The sequence below is a fragment of the Aspergillus mulundensis genome (genome assembly GCF_003369625.1).
Source record: "Aspergillus mulundensis strain DSM 5745 chromosome Unknown scaffold_6, whole genome shotgun sequence".
Classification (NCBI taxonomy): domain Eukaryota; kingdom Fungi; phylum Ascomycota; class Eurotiomycetes; order Eurotiales; family Aspergillaceae; genus Aspergillus; species Aspergillus mulundensis.
The window spans coordinates 1,177,155-1,189,583 of NW_020797894.1; the positions used below are offsets into that span (position 1 = coordinate 1,177,155).

The window sequence follows — 12,429 nt, forward strand, 5'->3', positions numbered from 1 at the left end:
CTTCTTTGCTAAATACGCCAACAATTTTGCATCCTTATGCGATCCTAGTCAAGATTAACTTGCTTCATCTCGCGGTTACTATACCTGTTCATCCCCGGGCTTGCAGAGAAACGCCGAAAACAATCGCCGACAGTTGATGAAGGAGTTCTAAACCCATTGTATACCAACACCAAAGCCGTGGTCAATATTGTGTCGCAAGATTTGAACCTTTAGGCTGTCTTTACAACTTTGTCTCACCGGTCACCTTTTTCCAATACTGTATCTTTTGCCCACTACAACCCAGCGCAATGTCGATCAACGCCTACATCAACAGTGAGTCCAGTCACAAGAATATGTTTCTCTTAGGATGTAGCTAACAAAGTTCTTCCCCGGATTAGAGAAAGTCCTAATCCTCACTGTCGACGGGCGAACACTCCTCGGAACGCTTCTTTCGACAGACCAACTCACAAATCTTGTCCTCCTGGACACGATAGAGCGAATTATCCGAACCCCCGATGACCCGGAACCCAGCTCACAGATTGAACATGGATTATATCTGATCAGGGGTGACAACGTGGTTGTATGCGGTGAAGTGGACGAGGCAATTGACCGGGACATCGACTGGGCCAAAGTAAAAGGCCAGGTGGTGCGAGGGACCAAGAATGCATGATTGCGGAGTATCATCGACGAGCGATACGATTTACTTTCCGAGAAATGGTGTCCGTACATTCTGTGCAGCCAACTGGAGCAGCGGTGTGCGATCTATGGTTGAGCAAACGGCTTCTTCGTCTTACTCCTCGTTCCGCGGGATGGCGCGCTGGCTTGTGCTTGGTCTCGCGAGAATGGAGATGCACGGATGATTGCTTCTCATTTGGCCTGGGCATAAGACCCGTACCGGGCGCCACCTTCCATACTGCGGTCGGTTCTGCAGCCATAATGTATGTGGTGCGTGTACAGATTCGCATTCGCGACTATGTGGATGGTCTTCATGCATTTGGACACAAGAGGCTTATCAGGGAATAGATTGCAGGGCGCGATAAAGACATTTTCTCCATACCTAATTTATCTTCCCCCAGCAGCAACAGTGGGATACTCTTAGAGAACATGTACAATGGGCTTAACTATGAGCAACGAGGCTTACATTCTGTTTATCGACTCTGCTGTCTTACTCCAACACTGGTTCTCGTTCTAATTAGTGCTACGCAATCGCGAGGGGCCACTAGACGGTCTAAACGGAGTAACACGGGCTAACTCGTCTTGAATCATGTCCGATAGCGAGCGTTTCATGCCGGCCAAGGCTTGTCCCATTGCACGATGAGTTGGCCCTGCACCCCGGCCCAGGGCAGCAGTCCATAAAAGGAAGCCTGCCCTCCAATTCTCGATATAGTTAACTTTTCAGATCTAGCAGATCTAAGGACCACCTGCGTTCAAGTGATCAACACCGTGACAGCTCTGGAGTCTGGCTAAGGGGCGGCCCCGCTGCGGTAGTGAGCGGCTACTGCGACAGAGTGCGGTTCCCGGAGTAGATTCCCCTGAGATTAGGCTTCAACGCTTCCAACGTCTCAACTTCCTTCCTCCCCTCCTCCAAACCCTCACGACGCTTGTTTGGCGTCTTCCTGTCTTTTACCGTCCTGCAGCTCCTCCGCTCCTCCGCTCCTTCCTCTTTCTTCGTCCTTTATTTGCTGCTTACTTTCCTTCACCTCAGTCCTCGCTTTTTCCTCCTTAATTCCGTGCCGCTGCAAGGTCGCTGGCCGATCTCCGAATAATTGCTCTCTATTTACCCCCTCTTAATTCTATTATTCGCCCCTCATACCTCTTTCCGAATCTCCTGCCACTCCCGATTTCCAGCCTCCTAGACTGATGCCCTTCATGTGTTTCTCGATCGCCTTGACTACGGATCTCTGCCTTCACGTTTCGGCACTCCTGGGTCAATCCCAAGTTGCGCTGTCGGACTACTAGATTATCTCGGCCACCGTCTCGATATACCCTGTCGCGGCTCTCCGAAAGTAGCACAACATGTGGCTCTTCCGGGGCGCGCAATCCGCCGTCTTCTATTATGTCACATGCACTCCATGTGCCGATTCCATGGGCAAGAGGAAGCGCAGGAAGGAAGCCGTCCGTGCCCGTTCGCAAAGAGAAAAGCAGCAGAGCGATGCCATCGTTACCGACCAGCCTCGGCCTTTCCAGCAGCCGACTCCGTTCAGTACGAACCCGGGGTGGATGGAGGAGATCGCTTTAGGTCCCAATGGCGCGAAAAGGAGAGGTGGTCATCGGACAAACACGACTCATCACCGGATAGACAGTTGGGATACAGGAGAGTACTCCGCCGGCTCTGGTGAAGATTATGATCGCATGGTCTCCCACGCATCACCCCAGCGGTCGAGCAAGCTTGGCTCTAGGCACCTAGGTGACCGCTGGAACCGGATGCTCCGGTATCAGCGCGAAGATGAGCCGTTATGGGGCGAAGAGGTCGAGGTCATGGGCTCTTCGGTTGGTATCTCTGGCCAGGGCAAGATGGACGCCAAAGCCCCGAGCAAATACTGCATCACCCGTGTGCCTCCGGTCAATGATCTTCACCCACCCATCGTCAGCGGACCCAAGAGTAGAGCTGAAACAAGATGGATGCTTCAACCTCCCCCTAGTGCTAGGGTCATGTCTGGAAAGGACCGGAGTCGTACAGCGGCTCCACCTCCACCCGTCGAGCACAGAAGTATGCGGATGGGTAGCGACAAATCAACCTTGCGCCGCAGCGGACATACCCACACTCTACCTCCGTTAACCACAGAGAGCAGTCTTGAGTCTCCTGAGTCTCTTTCCACCCTCCCCTCTCGTTCTCCTAAAACACCGGAGTCGGCCACGCAAGATCTTCCCCGCGCACCATCCCCCGCTTTCTATGCTTACGGTAAGGATGAATCACACTTCGTCATATCGTCATCCGTTTATTCTCCATCCGATTCTTGCTCGACCATGTCCTCTGTGCACGATTCAGACATTGAATCGCCAAGGGACTCCCTTCTTTCGCCCGCCACTCCCATCTCGCGGCCTCATTCCAAAGATCCTAGTGATCACCCTGATGTCTCACGCCCTGCCATATCAAGAGCCTTGACTTCAGTACATAAGGACAACAAAAAGGACGTCCAGATGCTACAATTTGAGCTTCCGGATCCGCATGATCTTGAAGTAGGTCAAGTGGAGCGAGTACGGCCATTCCGATGGAGTATGGACTTCTGAGTCAAAAGCCCCGCCCCCTTCCTCTCGTACCTCCTCATCATACGTTAGTGGGCAATTCTTGGGTTATGCATCGGGCGGTATAGCGTCAAAATTGGACATTGTATCCTGGTAGCGAACTTGTGCATTGCCCTTCTACCTCCTATCATCACCCAGTTTGTATGCATCCGCGGCGCACTGCGATTTCGTTCGGAACAGGATATTATACGGCCGGACCTGTATAGACCCAACCGCATCATTGGTGGGCATAATAACGTGCTCATCCTCATCCATTTTTGTTCTAAATTGACCCCGTTACATTTTTTCACTTGCACAGAGTGCGCGACCACAACGCTCCTTTTCTTTACTGTATGTCGCGTTACATTCCATTCATTACCGATTCTCATTACTTTTGCAAGCCCTTATCATTGAGCACATACATACTTGGCAGCGAATCCTCTTTGCATGTCTGGCGCTTGTTTCTGTTTTGTCTCTCCCTTCCACCCCGAGCACGTTTTGGTTGTTGCACTAGCATTTTTGTATCCTCTCTGGAATAAAAGCTAATCCAATGTTCATTTTGAAATCACTTATTTTGTCTATGTAAAAGTAGGGTAGAGCCGCGGTATTGTTAGCCTGGCAGTTCAGAAATATATATCGGGACTTAAATTGGCAATTAGCGAGTTCAGCCCCTCATAACATTGACATCTGCGCCAAAAGAGTGCTGCATATAGCATATCTGTTTTACGTCCATGTCCATGTCCAGTTTACTTTCTCTCTCGCATAAACTTAGATTGAGCTCGGTGTAAGAATAATGTACTCCGGAAATAAAACCACGTGATGAAAAGGCCCATTCGAATTCGATTAGAAACCGATGAGTGAGCGCCAGATCTGCTTTTATAAGAACTTTCCAAGAAAGATAAGTATAATTTCTTCTTTTGTAGGATTGATTTGCTTTGGCTTGTTGTTTTCATATAGTAGGTAGTGCGGCTTGAAGGAAACCCGCACTGCAGATATTTAGGAGTGTAGAAAGTCGCGTTGATAAGATTCCGAGGGAAATGATCTTGATCTCGTTCCGTTTGCCCCGTATCGTCTCGTCTTGTTCTTCCCAATGGGAATATGGGTTATGTTTTGTTCAATAGACCTTCTTCTTCTCGTCCATGCTCAGTTGGCCGGGGCCCATGTTCACCAGGAGGAGCAAACCTCCGCTATGTAAGATTAGTCTGAGTCCTGGCTCATAATTTGGAAAGAGCTAGGGTAGCTTACACAATGGACAGAATCTGGAAGAAGTCGTACTTGGCGAAGTCCTTGTGAGGATGGTGGGGGTGCAGCTAAAGCGTTATCAGTTTCTAGTCCCAGATTAAATGCGACTGAGATACATACGGTCCAGAAGTTGTTGACGAGGATGTTAAACACGCTCAGGAGCAGGACAAGGAGGATGGCGCTGAACTTGGCCTTGAAGCCGACAATGACCATGACGCAAGCGACGAAGCCAAACAGACTGACAACCACGCGCCACAGACCCCACTGGCCGGAGAAAACGAAACCAATGAAGAGGAAGATAAGCAGGACACGACCAGCGAACTGGACGTACATCTTGCGATCCTTCTCATCCAGCTGGGGCAGTCCGGCGGGGACAAACTTCTTGCGAACCCATGAGTCGGACAGAACCATGAGCAGACCACCGACAACACTCAGATTGCGCAAGAAGAAGTTGAGATCGAAGATGAGTCCGTAACCGAGGCCCTGGACAATAACGACACCGAGGAGACCGGCGACAGCTATCTCCGCGTGTTTACGGCCAATCACGAGCAAGGAGCATATCGTCATAGTTACCACGTTGAGGATGAGGAAAGCGTGAGTGAGACCCCAGGGGACTGCAATGGCAGGACGTCAGAAAACGGTCATAGTTGGGTTGATTGAAGCTTGTTGCATGGTATAGCCGTCCATGGGCAAATCTACCCGGTAGACGCGAGGGGTAGAGAAAGGGCCGTCAAGCTTACTTTTGCGGTAGTCACGCAGGTAAAGAAGCTGGTCGCTCCATTGTGTAAGAATGCGCAAGCTGTCCTCGAGGAAAGTGACGACAATCAAGAAACGACCGATGGCGGGCAGGTACCTGGGTAGAAAAGACACGTTGTCAGCTGCGCTCTGAGAAACCCCGAGGATCTGGTATACCAGCAATTGCACCGACTCGAATCTAAAAAAAATAAGGCGCCAGAGGTGACTACTTACGGCTTGATAGGATCCGAGAGGGTGTCCAGCCAATCCTCGATCTTGCTTGTGTGTTCACGGATGGTATCCAAGGGGCTTGGGTCGTTTGTTGCAGCTGCGCTGCCGGGGCCACCGAACGGGTTTTGGTGGCCAAGGTTGTAGCCTGCAGTACCTCGAATTTGCGCCATGGCAGGGGTGTAGAGGTGGTTGGTGCGCGAGAGCAGTAGTTGACAATAGCGATGGTTTCAAAGGGACTCTCGGGAGGGGAGAGAGCGGGAGCCGCTAGACAGGGTCCAAGTCCAAACAGGGAGATCAATGATGCAATTGACGGATGAGAGCAACAATGTTTCCAGCCAACCTATATAGGCAGGAAGAAGAAGGAGGGAAGAAGAGAAAGAACAAGAAAGGACGCGAGGAGAGAAGAAGTCGAAGAGTCGTTGAGATGCCAATTGATGAATAGTTGTCTCTTACTGGCACTCCGCCGAGGCCCGTGACTTTGGACTTTCAGGCCACGATACCCGGAACGTGGCGCTAGTCCGCTTTGGGATGTGGCTGCCAGACTCGGACTCCCCAGTGACGCCATTCGTCGATCCTCAATTCTTCATGCCTTCATACTTATCCGGGCAAATTATCTACGGAGTACGGAGTAGATACACAATAACAGTTCATGCAGCCTTGAAAGTGCCGACACGGGTTTCCGAACAGGCGCTCGTTGCTATTTTGGTCGTGAAATTATGGATGGCCACTTCCAAATTATGAGACACTCAGAGACAGTAGTCAAACAGCCCTGCGGCAGATTGATTGAATAGACCCCACAGCAAGGTACGCCCTGATCTTCATCCGATCTGTGATTTACCCTAGATTGTTCACAGGATGTTCATAGGAGCTCGATAATTGAATAACAAGATACCCAAGGTTAGAATCGATACTCCTAGTCATAATTCGAAATCATACACTCTCCAAGTTCGATGCAATGTCTGTTAACGGTACAAAATTTAGAATACATAAATCTGAAGAAAAGGTCCCCTTTTTCTCTGAGGATAGGCCGAAACCAGAAAATAACACTCCAATTTGGAACAAAAGTATGTGTGCGATGAAGTAGGAGAATAGGGTTCAAAACAAGGTGGTGAGAATACATGGGTCTAGTCTGAAGGTCTTTTTCGTGCCGTGCCGGTTCGTTCTTCTTGAGCTTCGGCGTAGCTTATCTAGTTGAGTCTTTGCTCTCGCTGAAGCTGTCGCTGAAGCAATCCGTGCCGCCATATACGCGGTGGATTTGGTATAATGATGCACCCAGACGCCGGAACCAAAAGTAGCAAGTACAGTCCCTGATGGAGAGTACCCCAAAAGTAGGAGTCGTGTCCGAGAATGATGGAGATTTGATCCAACTCAGAAGGGTGGCAATTAGGAGGAGGATAGGGTATTCAAGCAGCCCAGTCAGAGTCCAGAGGGTGGCCCTTTTGGTTGGATCGAAGGATATCGGGGAGGTAAGTCGGGGTCACCTTGACCTTAGGCTCAACAGGGGTAGGAGCGGCAGGGGTTGGCTGGCTTTCAGAAGCGCTGACTTCGCTCTCATCGGCCTTTCCGCTCTTCTTCTTGGGCTTCTTGGTGCCGACTGTGGTCCACGCATCATCGCCGTTACCAGCGCCGAGAATGCGCATTTGCTCCTCCTCTGAAGGAAGTCCTTGATTCCATTGCTGAGAGGTGGCAGGCGACTGGGTGGAAGTCGAGCTGGGTTCAAAGGTATCCAGTAGCTCAACCTTGGGGGCTTGCTCAGGCTTTGGGGAGGAGCGAGGAGTGCCGTTGGTAGACTTGGGAGCCCAGGCATTGGCGGCGGCGTTGGCGGCCACAGATTTAGCTTCACGTCGCTCAGCCTCGCGGGCAGTGTGGAGCTGCTTCTCAAGTAGCTTGCGTCGCTGCTCCTCGGCGGCCTGAACTTCCTGCTTACGGGCTTCGTTCTTTTGACGCTGCTGACGCTGCTTTTTGGTCTCCACCTCCTTGAACTTCTCGGCCTTGGCCTTCTTCTTCTGGGAGTTCGAGTCAACGTTGCCAGTCACGCGGAGGACGGAGGCACCGGGGGCAGGAGCCTCAAGCATGTCGGACACATAACCGGCGGCGGTAGGGTTGACCATGGGCGAGCCAGCGGAGGAGAGATCATCGTCAGCATCAGCTCCGGTAGTCGAGGAAGTCCTGGTAGAAACGCGGGAAGCAGAGCGCTCGCCATTGCTAGGCTCGAGGTTAGCGGCGGTCTTGCTCTTCTTCTTCTTCTGGCTCTTGCTTTCGCTGCTAGCGAATTGAGTAGCAGAGGTGCCATTCTTCACAGCCGCAAACCGCTTCGCCATCTCCTTGTGGTCGATTTCCTCATCGGGGACCTCATCCTCCTCGGGGGCCTTGAACTCAAAGGTGGGCTTCTCGCTAACCGCGGCGGGAGCAGTTTCGGGGGACTTCTTTGCCTTTCGTTTTTGCTTTTTCGCAGGAGCCACGGACTCTGCCTTTTCTAAAACGGCCTTTGCAGGGTTCTTGGGTTTGGTGTTTACTTCGCTATAATACCATCCTAGGCTACCTGCGACAACGAGCACAATGGCCCAGCTGATATAAGGGTTCATCATCGTTAATCTACCAGCAGGGCGACCGTCAGCTACCGTTGTCTGAAGCTTGAGAGTATACTGAGAACTTACCAATGAGTTGGAATCAATAAGAAAGTCGTGTCAATGTGTGGTGGAGCTAGTTTTTGCTGCCGGAATAATACAGCGTGCGGGAGAATGTTGCGGAGATACGGCGGAGGAATGGGACGCAAGTCAAGTCGACAAATTAGGAGCGGCAAAAGCGATCTCTCGCGAGTTCGAATCACTCTCTAGGCATCGGGTTGCCGACGTACGAGCACAGGAGTGGTTGCAGGACAAAGGGGTAAAGGCGGTTAAATCGCGCTGAAAGGCCAGATTGCCACACTGAGGTCACACACAACGGCAATGTGCAGCTGCAGCTCTCCTCTTGGGCCGAGTACACAGCAAGAAGCGTGTTCTCGAAGAATTGACCTCGGTGTCAGAGGATTGAAGCAATTGTCAGTGCTCAGAAAGAGTGCGGCCACAGTTGAGTGCGATGATTCTAGGCAACACGTTGCGGCTGGAAAGGAACCGGCGTGTCACCGCAGGAGCATCGGGAGAGCTAGCACAATCGGGATTGGATCGACGGTGGATTGTGGAGGAGGCGAAATGGAGATTGGAGAGAGAACGGATGGGATTGAGAGAAGATTGAGGTCTGGGAGTGGCCTCTGCTTCTTAATGTATGGAGTGTGGGAGAGAAAAAAAAGGAGAGGGGGCAGAGGTGAATGAGAGAAGAGGACACGGTGCGATCTGGGCGAAGACTCCAGCTCGGACTCTCCATACAGCAATTCCCGTCCCCTGGGGCTTCACTAATTAAACACGGGAGAGCCTTCCGTCACCAATCGTCTTTGATTCAGCAGCTCCACAGATTAAGGTGTTTCCTTCGACCTCACCGACTTGACCTCTCTTGTCTAAATATCACTATTTGGGCAAGCTTGTAGGGTATAGTTCTGTTGCTCGTTCTTATTTCCGAGTGCATACTCTATTGTGCAAATCCAACATCCACTGTTAACTCCGAGCATAAGAGTCTGATCATTGCCATTGACGCAGTAACCCCTGTCATCTCAAAGGTGTCCAGATCTTTAGGGTGGAATGACAGGATTTGCGGGGAAGATCTTCCACAACCACTGCTTTCAGTGCTTTGCATCCCTGTCATTCCAGATTAATTGCGTCCCTGGTTGCAATTCGGCTGAATATTTCGTCCGCGAGGAAGAACACTCCGGTCCTATTGGCTTCTCTTCCGATAATCATGACCATCCACACTGCATACAAAGACTCAGCTGTGCCTCATTACGTAGGCTATATGCCCCTCTTTGGCTACCTTCGGAGGTGGCCGATCTTTGATAGGATGGAATAATGGATGCCAGGTTATGGCTGGGTGCATACCGGTGCACGCTTCTCCATGGCGAACTCCAGATTCCTGATCACGCGCACAGTTGACTTAATGAAGCTTCCCTGTGTATCATCTGCGGGAATGACTATGAAAACAAACACAGAGACATCAAGAGTTGAAGAGATAGACTGGACGAATGCTACATGGCGATAATTAATGTGGACCTGCGATAACGCTGCCAAGACATCATGGATGGCTATCCCACCATTTCCCCTCCGACGTTTTTCAACGACTATCTTGATTTCCTACTACACTCGCAAGACCTGATATCTCCTTGGTCGTTCGTTGCGGACTCTCAAAAATGGCGCCTAAGAAGAAGATCATCATTGACACTGACCCAGTACGACAATAAACATGCAGCCCCTTTCCGTATGCGGTTAAATGTTTGCTAAGATATATTTAGGGAATCGACGATATTCTGGCTCTTCTGCTGGCCTTTGCCCAGAAATCAGAGGATGTCGAAGTTCTGCTAGTTTCTTTGACATTCGGCAATGTTGAGGTCAAGAGGTACGTTGACTGTCGTTCACGGCTATAAGCCCGCCGCCTGACGTACACAGCTGTCTGCGCAATGTTGTCTCCATGTTCCATATCCTCGAGAGAGAGATGAAGTGGCGAAAGGAGCAGGGTAAGCCTGAGGGCTTCGACACATTGCGGGCTCACCCTCCGCTTGTCGCGCTCGGAGCAGAGGACCCTCTAGACGACCAGAAGATGCTCGCAGACTACTTCCGTGAGTTTTAGCTTAAGCATCCATGGTTACGGAAGATATAGCTTACTTTCGAAGATGGAATTGATGGCCTCGGTGGTATTCATGGCAGCGTACGTGCCAAAGCTCTGATGTCCTCCTAGTTGACTGACCACTGCAGCACCCCCATCTGACTCCCCAGGACGCGTGGGAGCATCTTTTCGACCCAACTCACGAGCCTATCGAGCTGAAACCCGTACCTTCAGGCTGTGGAGCGCACCAGTCTTTTATACCCTCAAAGCGCCCCGCGCACGAGGAGATGCTTCGCGTTTTGCGCGAGAACGATCCGGACACGGTCACAATCGTGGCAGTTGGGCCTCTCACCAACCTGGCCCGGGCTTCGGCTGCTGACCCAGAGGCGTTTCTCCGTACCAAAGAAGTTGTGGTTATGGGAGGAGCCGTCCACGAACCTGGAAATGTAGGCAACGCTCATTAGTACCCCTAGTTCCCAGCACTAATCGCAGCTAGGTGACACCCGTTGCCGAGTTCAACGCTTATGCCGACGCATTCGCCGCGGCCAGGGTCTATGCCCTTAGCTCTCCTTCTCCAAAGAGCACTCTGCCTTTTTGCAAGAGTCTGCCCGATCTTCCCGCGAAGCTCAGCAGGCAACTGACAATCAAAATCTTCCCCCTGGATATCACCTCACGGCACAGTATCAACCGCGGTCAGTTCCGCAAAGCAACCACCCCTCTGGTAGAGGCTGGTTCTCCGCTTGCTGAGTGGGCCACCGCATTCATGGCGCACACTTTTGCTACTGTCGAGCGACTCCATGCGAACCAAGTCGGAGACGCTGCGGAACTCGACCTGCACGACCCCGTCTGCGTTTGGTACGCCCTCACTGCCGAGGATGAAAGGTGGAAGCCATCAGCGACCTCACCAGAGGACATTCGCATTGAGACGACCGGTCAATGGACGCGGGGAGCGTGCATTATCGACCGCCGAGACCGACACCCCATTGACGGGGACGAAGAGAGTTCGAGCGACCACGGTCTGTGGCTGAGCCAGAGAGCCGGAAACCGCATCTGGAGAATGGATAAGTCTCCAGTTGAAGGTAACTTCGGTGAGGTTTTGATAGAACAGCTCTTTACTTGAGGCCTTGGGGTGTCACATGGGTGATGTCAATAAGGGGCGTCAGTCTATTCGATGCACATAGGTTTGGTATATGAACGGTATATGAACAAATGGATGTCACCTATCTTATATAGACTTGGAGCTGATAGATGCACTGAAGAATCCGATTTTAGAAAGAATGCGTTGTTCATACCAAGGATTTCTTGAGAAAAGGGGCCCGGTGCCAAGGAAGATTCGTCTTCTTATCTTGCCAAGTCAAGGATCTCGAAAAGACACACCATAATGCGCTTCCATGGGCATGAGCTTTCAAATCATTCGTCGTCTATCTATTTTAAATGGGTATAAATCGTCTGTTGGCAGCTTCTACCCTACCTTGTATAACGCCTATCGACAACGGACACCGCCGAGATTTATACCGAAATGACCACCTACCTACCAGCAGGCTAGGATGATGTAGCGATTGAGTTTAAACTGAACTGTATAGTGGAGGATATGGTTGGTGGCCCCTGCACTTCCATCTTCGTGACCAGTGACGAAAGACTCCTGACGGTCCGGATTCTTCAGAAAAAGCAAGGCCACTGGGCGCCGACACCGCACCCCAGGGAGGAAACGGCTCACACGAGACATGGCCCCCTCCGTACTCCATATAGTGATACACAGTCCAGGGTGATAAGACGCTGGGCAAGACCTCAAGTGCCGCCCATAAGTCCCCGTTGACAAGCCACGACCCAATGGGGTGTCGAGACTCAGTATGCGTGCTCCTAGCCATGGCCAGAGACGTTACCTGCAACAAAGCTCGTCGGACGAGTTACTGACATCAGTAAGGCCATGTGAAGGAGCCAACTGACATACCAATCACCGGCAGCCCTTCCTCAGCATGCTCTTGGTGTTCCGTTTTCTCCCTGCCGCCGACACTGGGAGTAGATAACCCCCGCAGCCGACAAGAGGTTCGGAAGCAAGGGACAAGCCCAGGCCAACCCGTAAGAACAGGACACCGAAGCACGAGCAGGCAGAGCATCGACGAGTTGGCCGAGGGCAGGCGGTCTCGTGCTTCGTCTGGGCTGGCGGCGCTGGCCAATCAGGGGCGGGGCTGGTACCGCGTGGGCAGTCCCAAGCACGCGACACCAACAGACCATCTCACTTGCAAGAGCTCCCTGAATCCCACCATCATGGCCGTCGATCGCCCCAATTTTCGTCCCCCAAGGCCCGCGATCTGCTCTTATTACCAT

The 12,429-nt window shown here is 51.7% G+C and overlaps 4 protein-coding genes across 4 annotated transcripts; 2 read left to right on the top strand and 2 right to left on the bottom strand.

Moving 5' to 3' along the window:
• Positions 1–1,995: 1,995 nt before the first annotated feature.
• DSM5745_06565 (uncharacterized protein) lies at positions 1,996–3,210 on the top strand (the record flags this gene model as incomplete). Its single annotated transcript, XM_026748581.1, has 1 exon — positions 1,996–3,210. The coding sequence occupies one exon, from the start codon at positions 1,996–1,998 to the stop codon at positions 3,208–3,210; it is 1,215 nt and encodes a 404-aa protein (XP_026602885.1).
• A 1,108-nt stretch (positions 3,211–4,318) lies between these two features.
• DSM5745_06566 (protein ERV29) lies at positions 4,319–5,582 on the bottom strand (the record flags this gene model as incomplete). The annotated part of the gene is made up of 5 exons (XM_026748582.1): positions 4,319–4,391; positions 4,450–4,514; positions 4,567–5,060; positions 5,187–5,299; positions 5,416–5,582. The coding sequence occupies 5 exons, from the start codon at positions 5,580–5,582 to the stop codon at positions 4,319–4,321; spliced, it is 912 nt and encodes a 303-aa protein (XP_026602886.1).
• Positions 5,583–6,815: 1,233 nt separating this feature from the next.
• DSM5745_06567 (uncharacterized protein) lies at positions 6,816–7,997 on the bottom strand (the record flags this gene model as incomplete). Its single annotated transcript, XM_026748583.1, has 1 exon — positions 6,816–7,997. The coding sequence occupies one exon, from the start codon at positions 7,995–7,997 to the stop codon at positions 6,816–6,818; it is 1,182 nt and encodes a 393-aa protein (XP_026602887.1).
• Positions 7,998–9,688: 1,691 nt separating this feature from the next.
• Positions 9,689–11,221, top strand: DSM5745_06568 (putative nucleoside hydrolase; the record flags this gene model as incomplete). Its single annotated transcript, XM_026748584.1, has 6 exons — positions 9,689–9,727; positions 9,791–9,894; positions 9,945–10,114; positions 10,169–10,203; positions 10,251–10,547; positions 10,598–11,221. The coding sequence occupies 6 exons, from the start codon at positions 9,689–9,691 to the stop codon at positions 11,219–11,221; spliced, it is 1,269 nt and encodes a 422-aa protein (XP_026602888.1).
• Between the last annotated feature and the right edge of the window lie 1,208 nt (positions 11,222–12,429).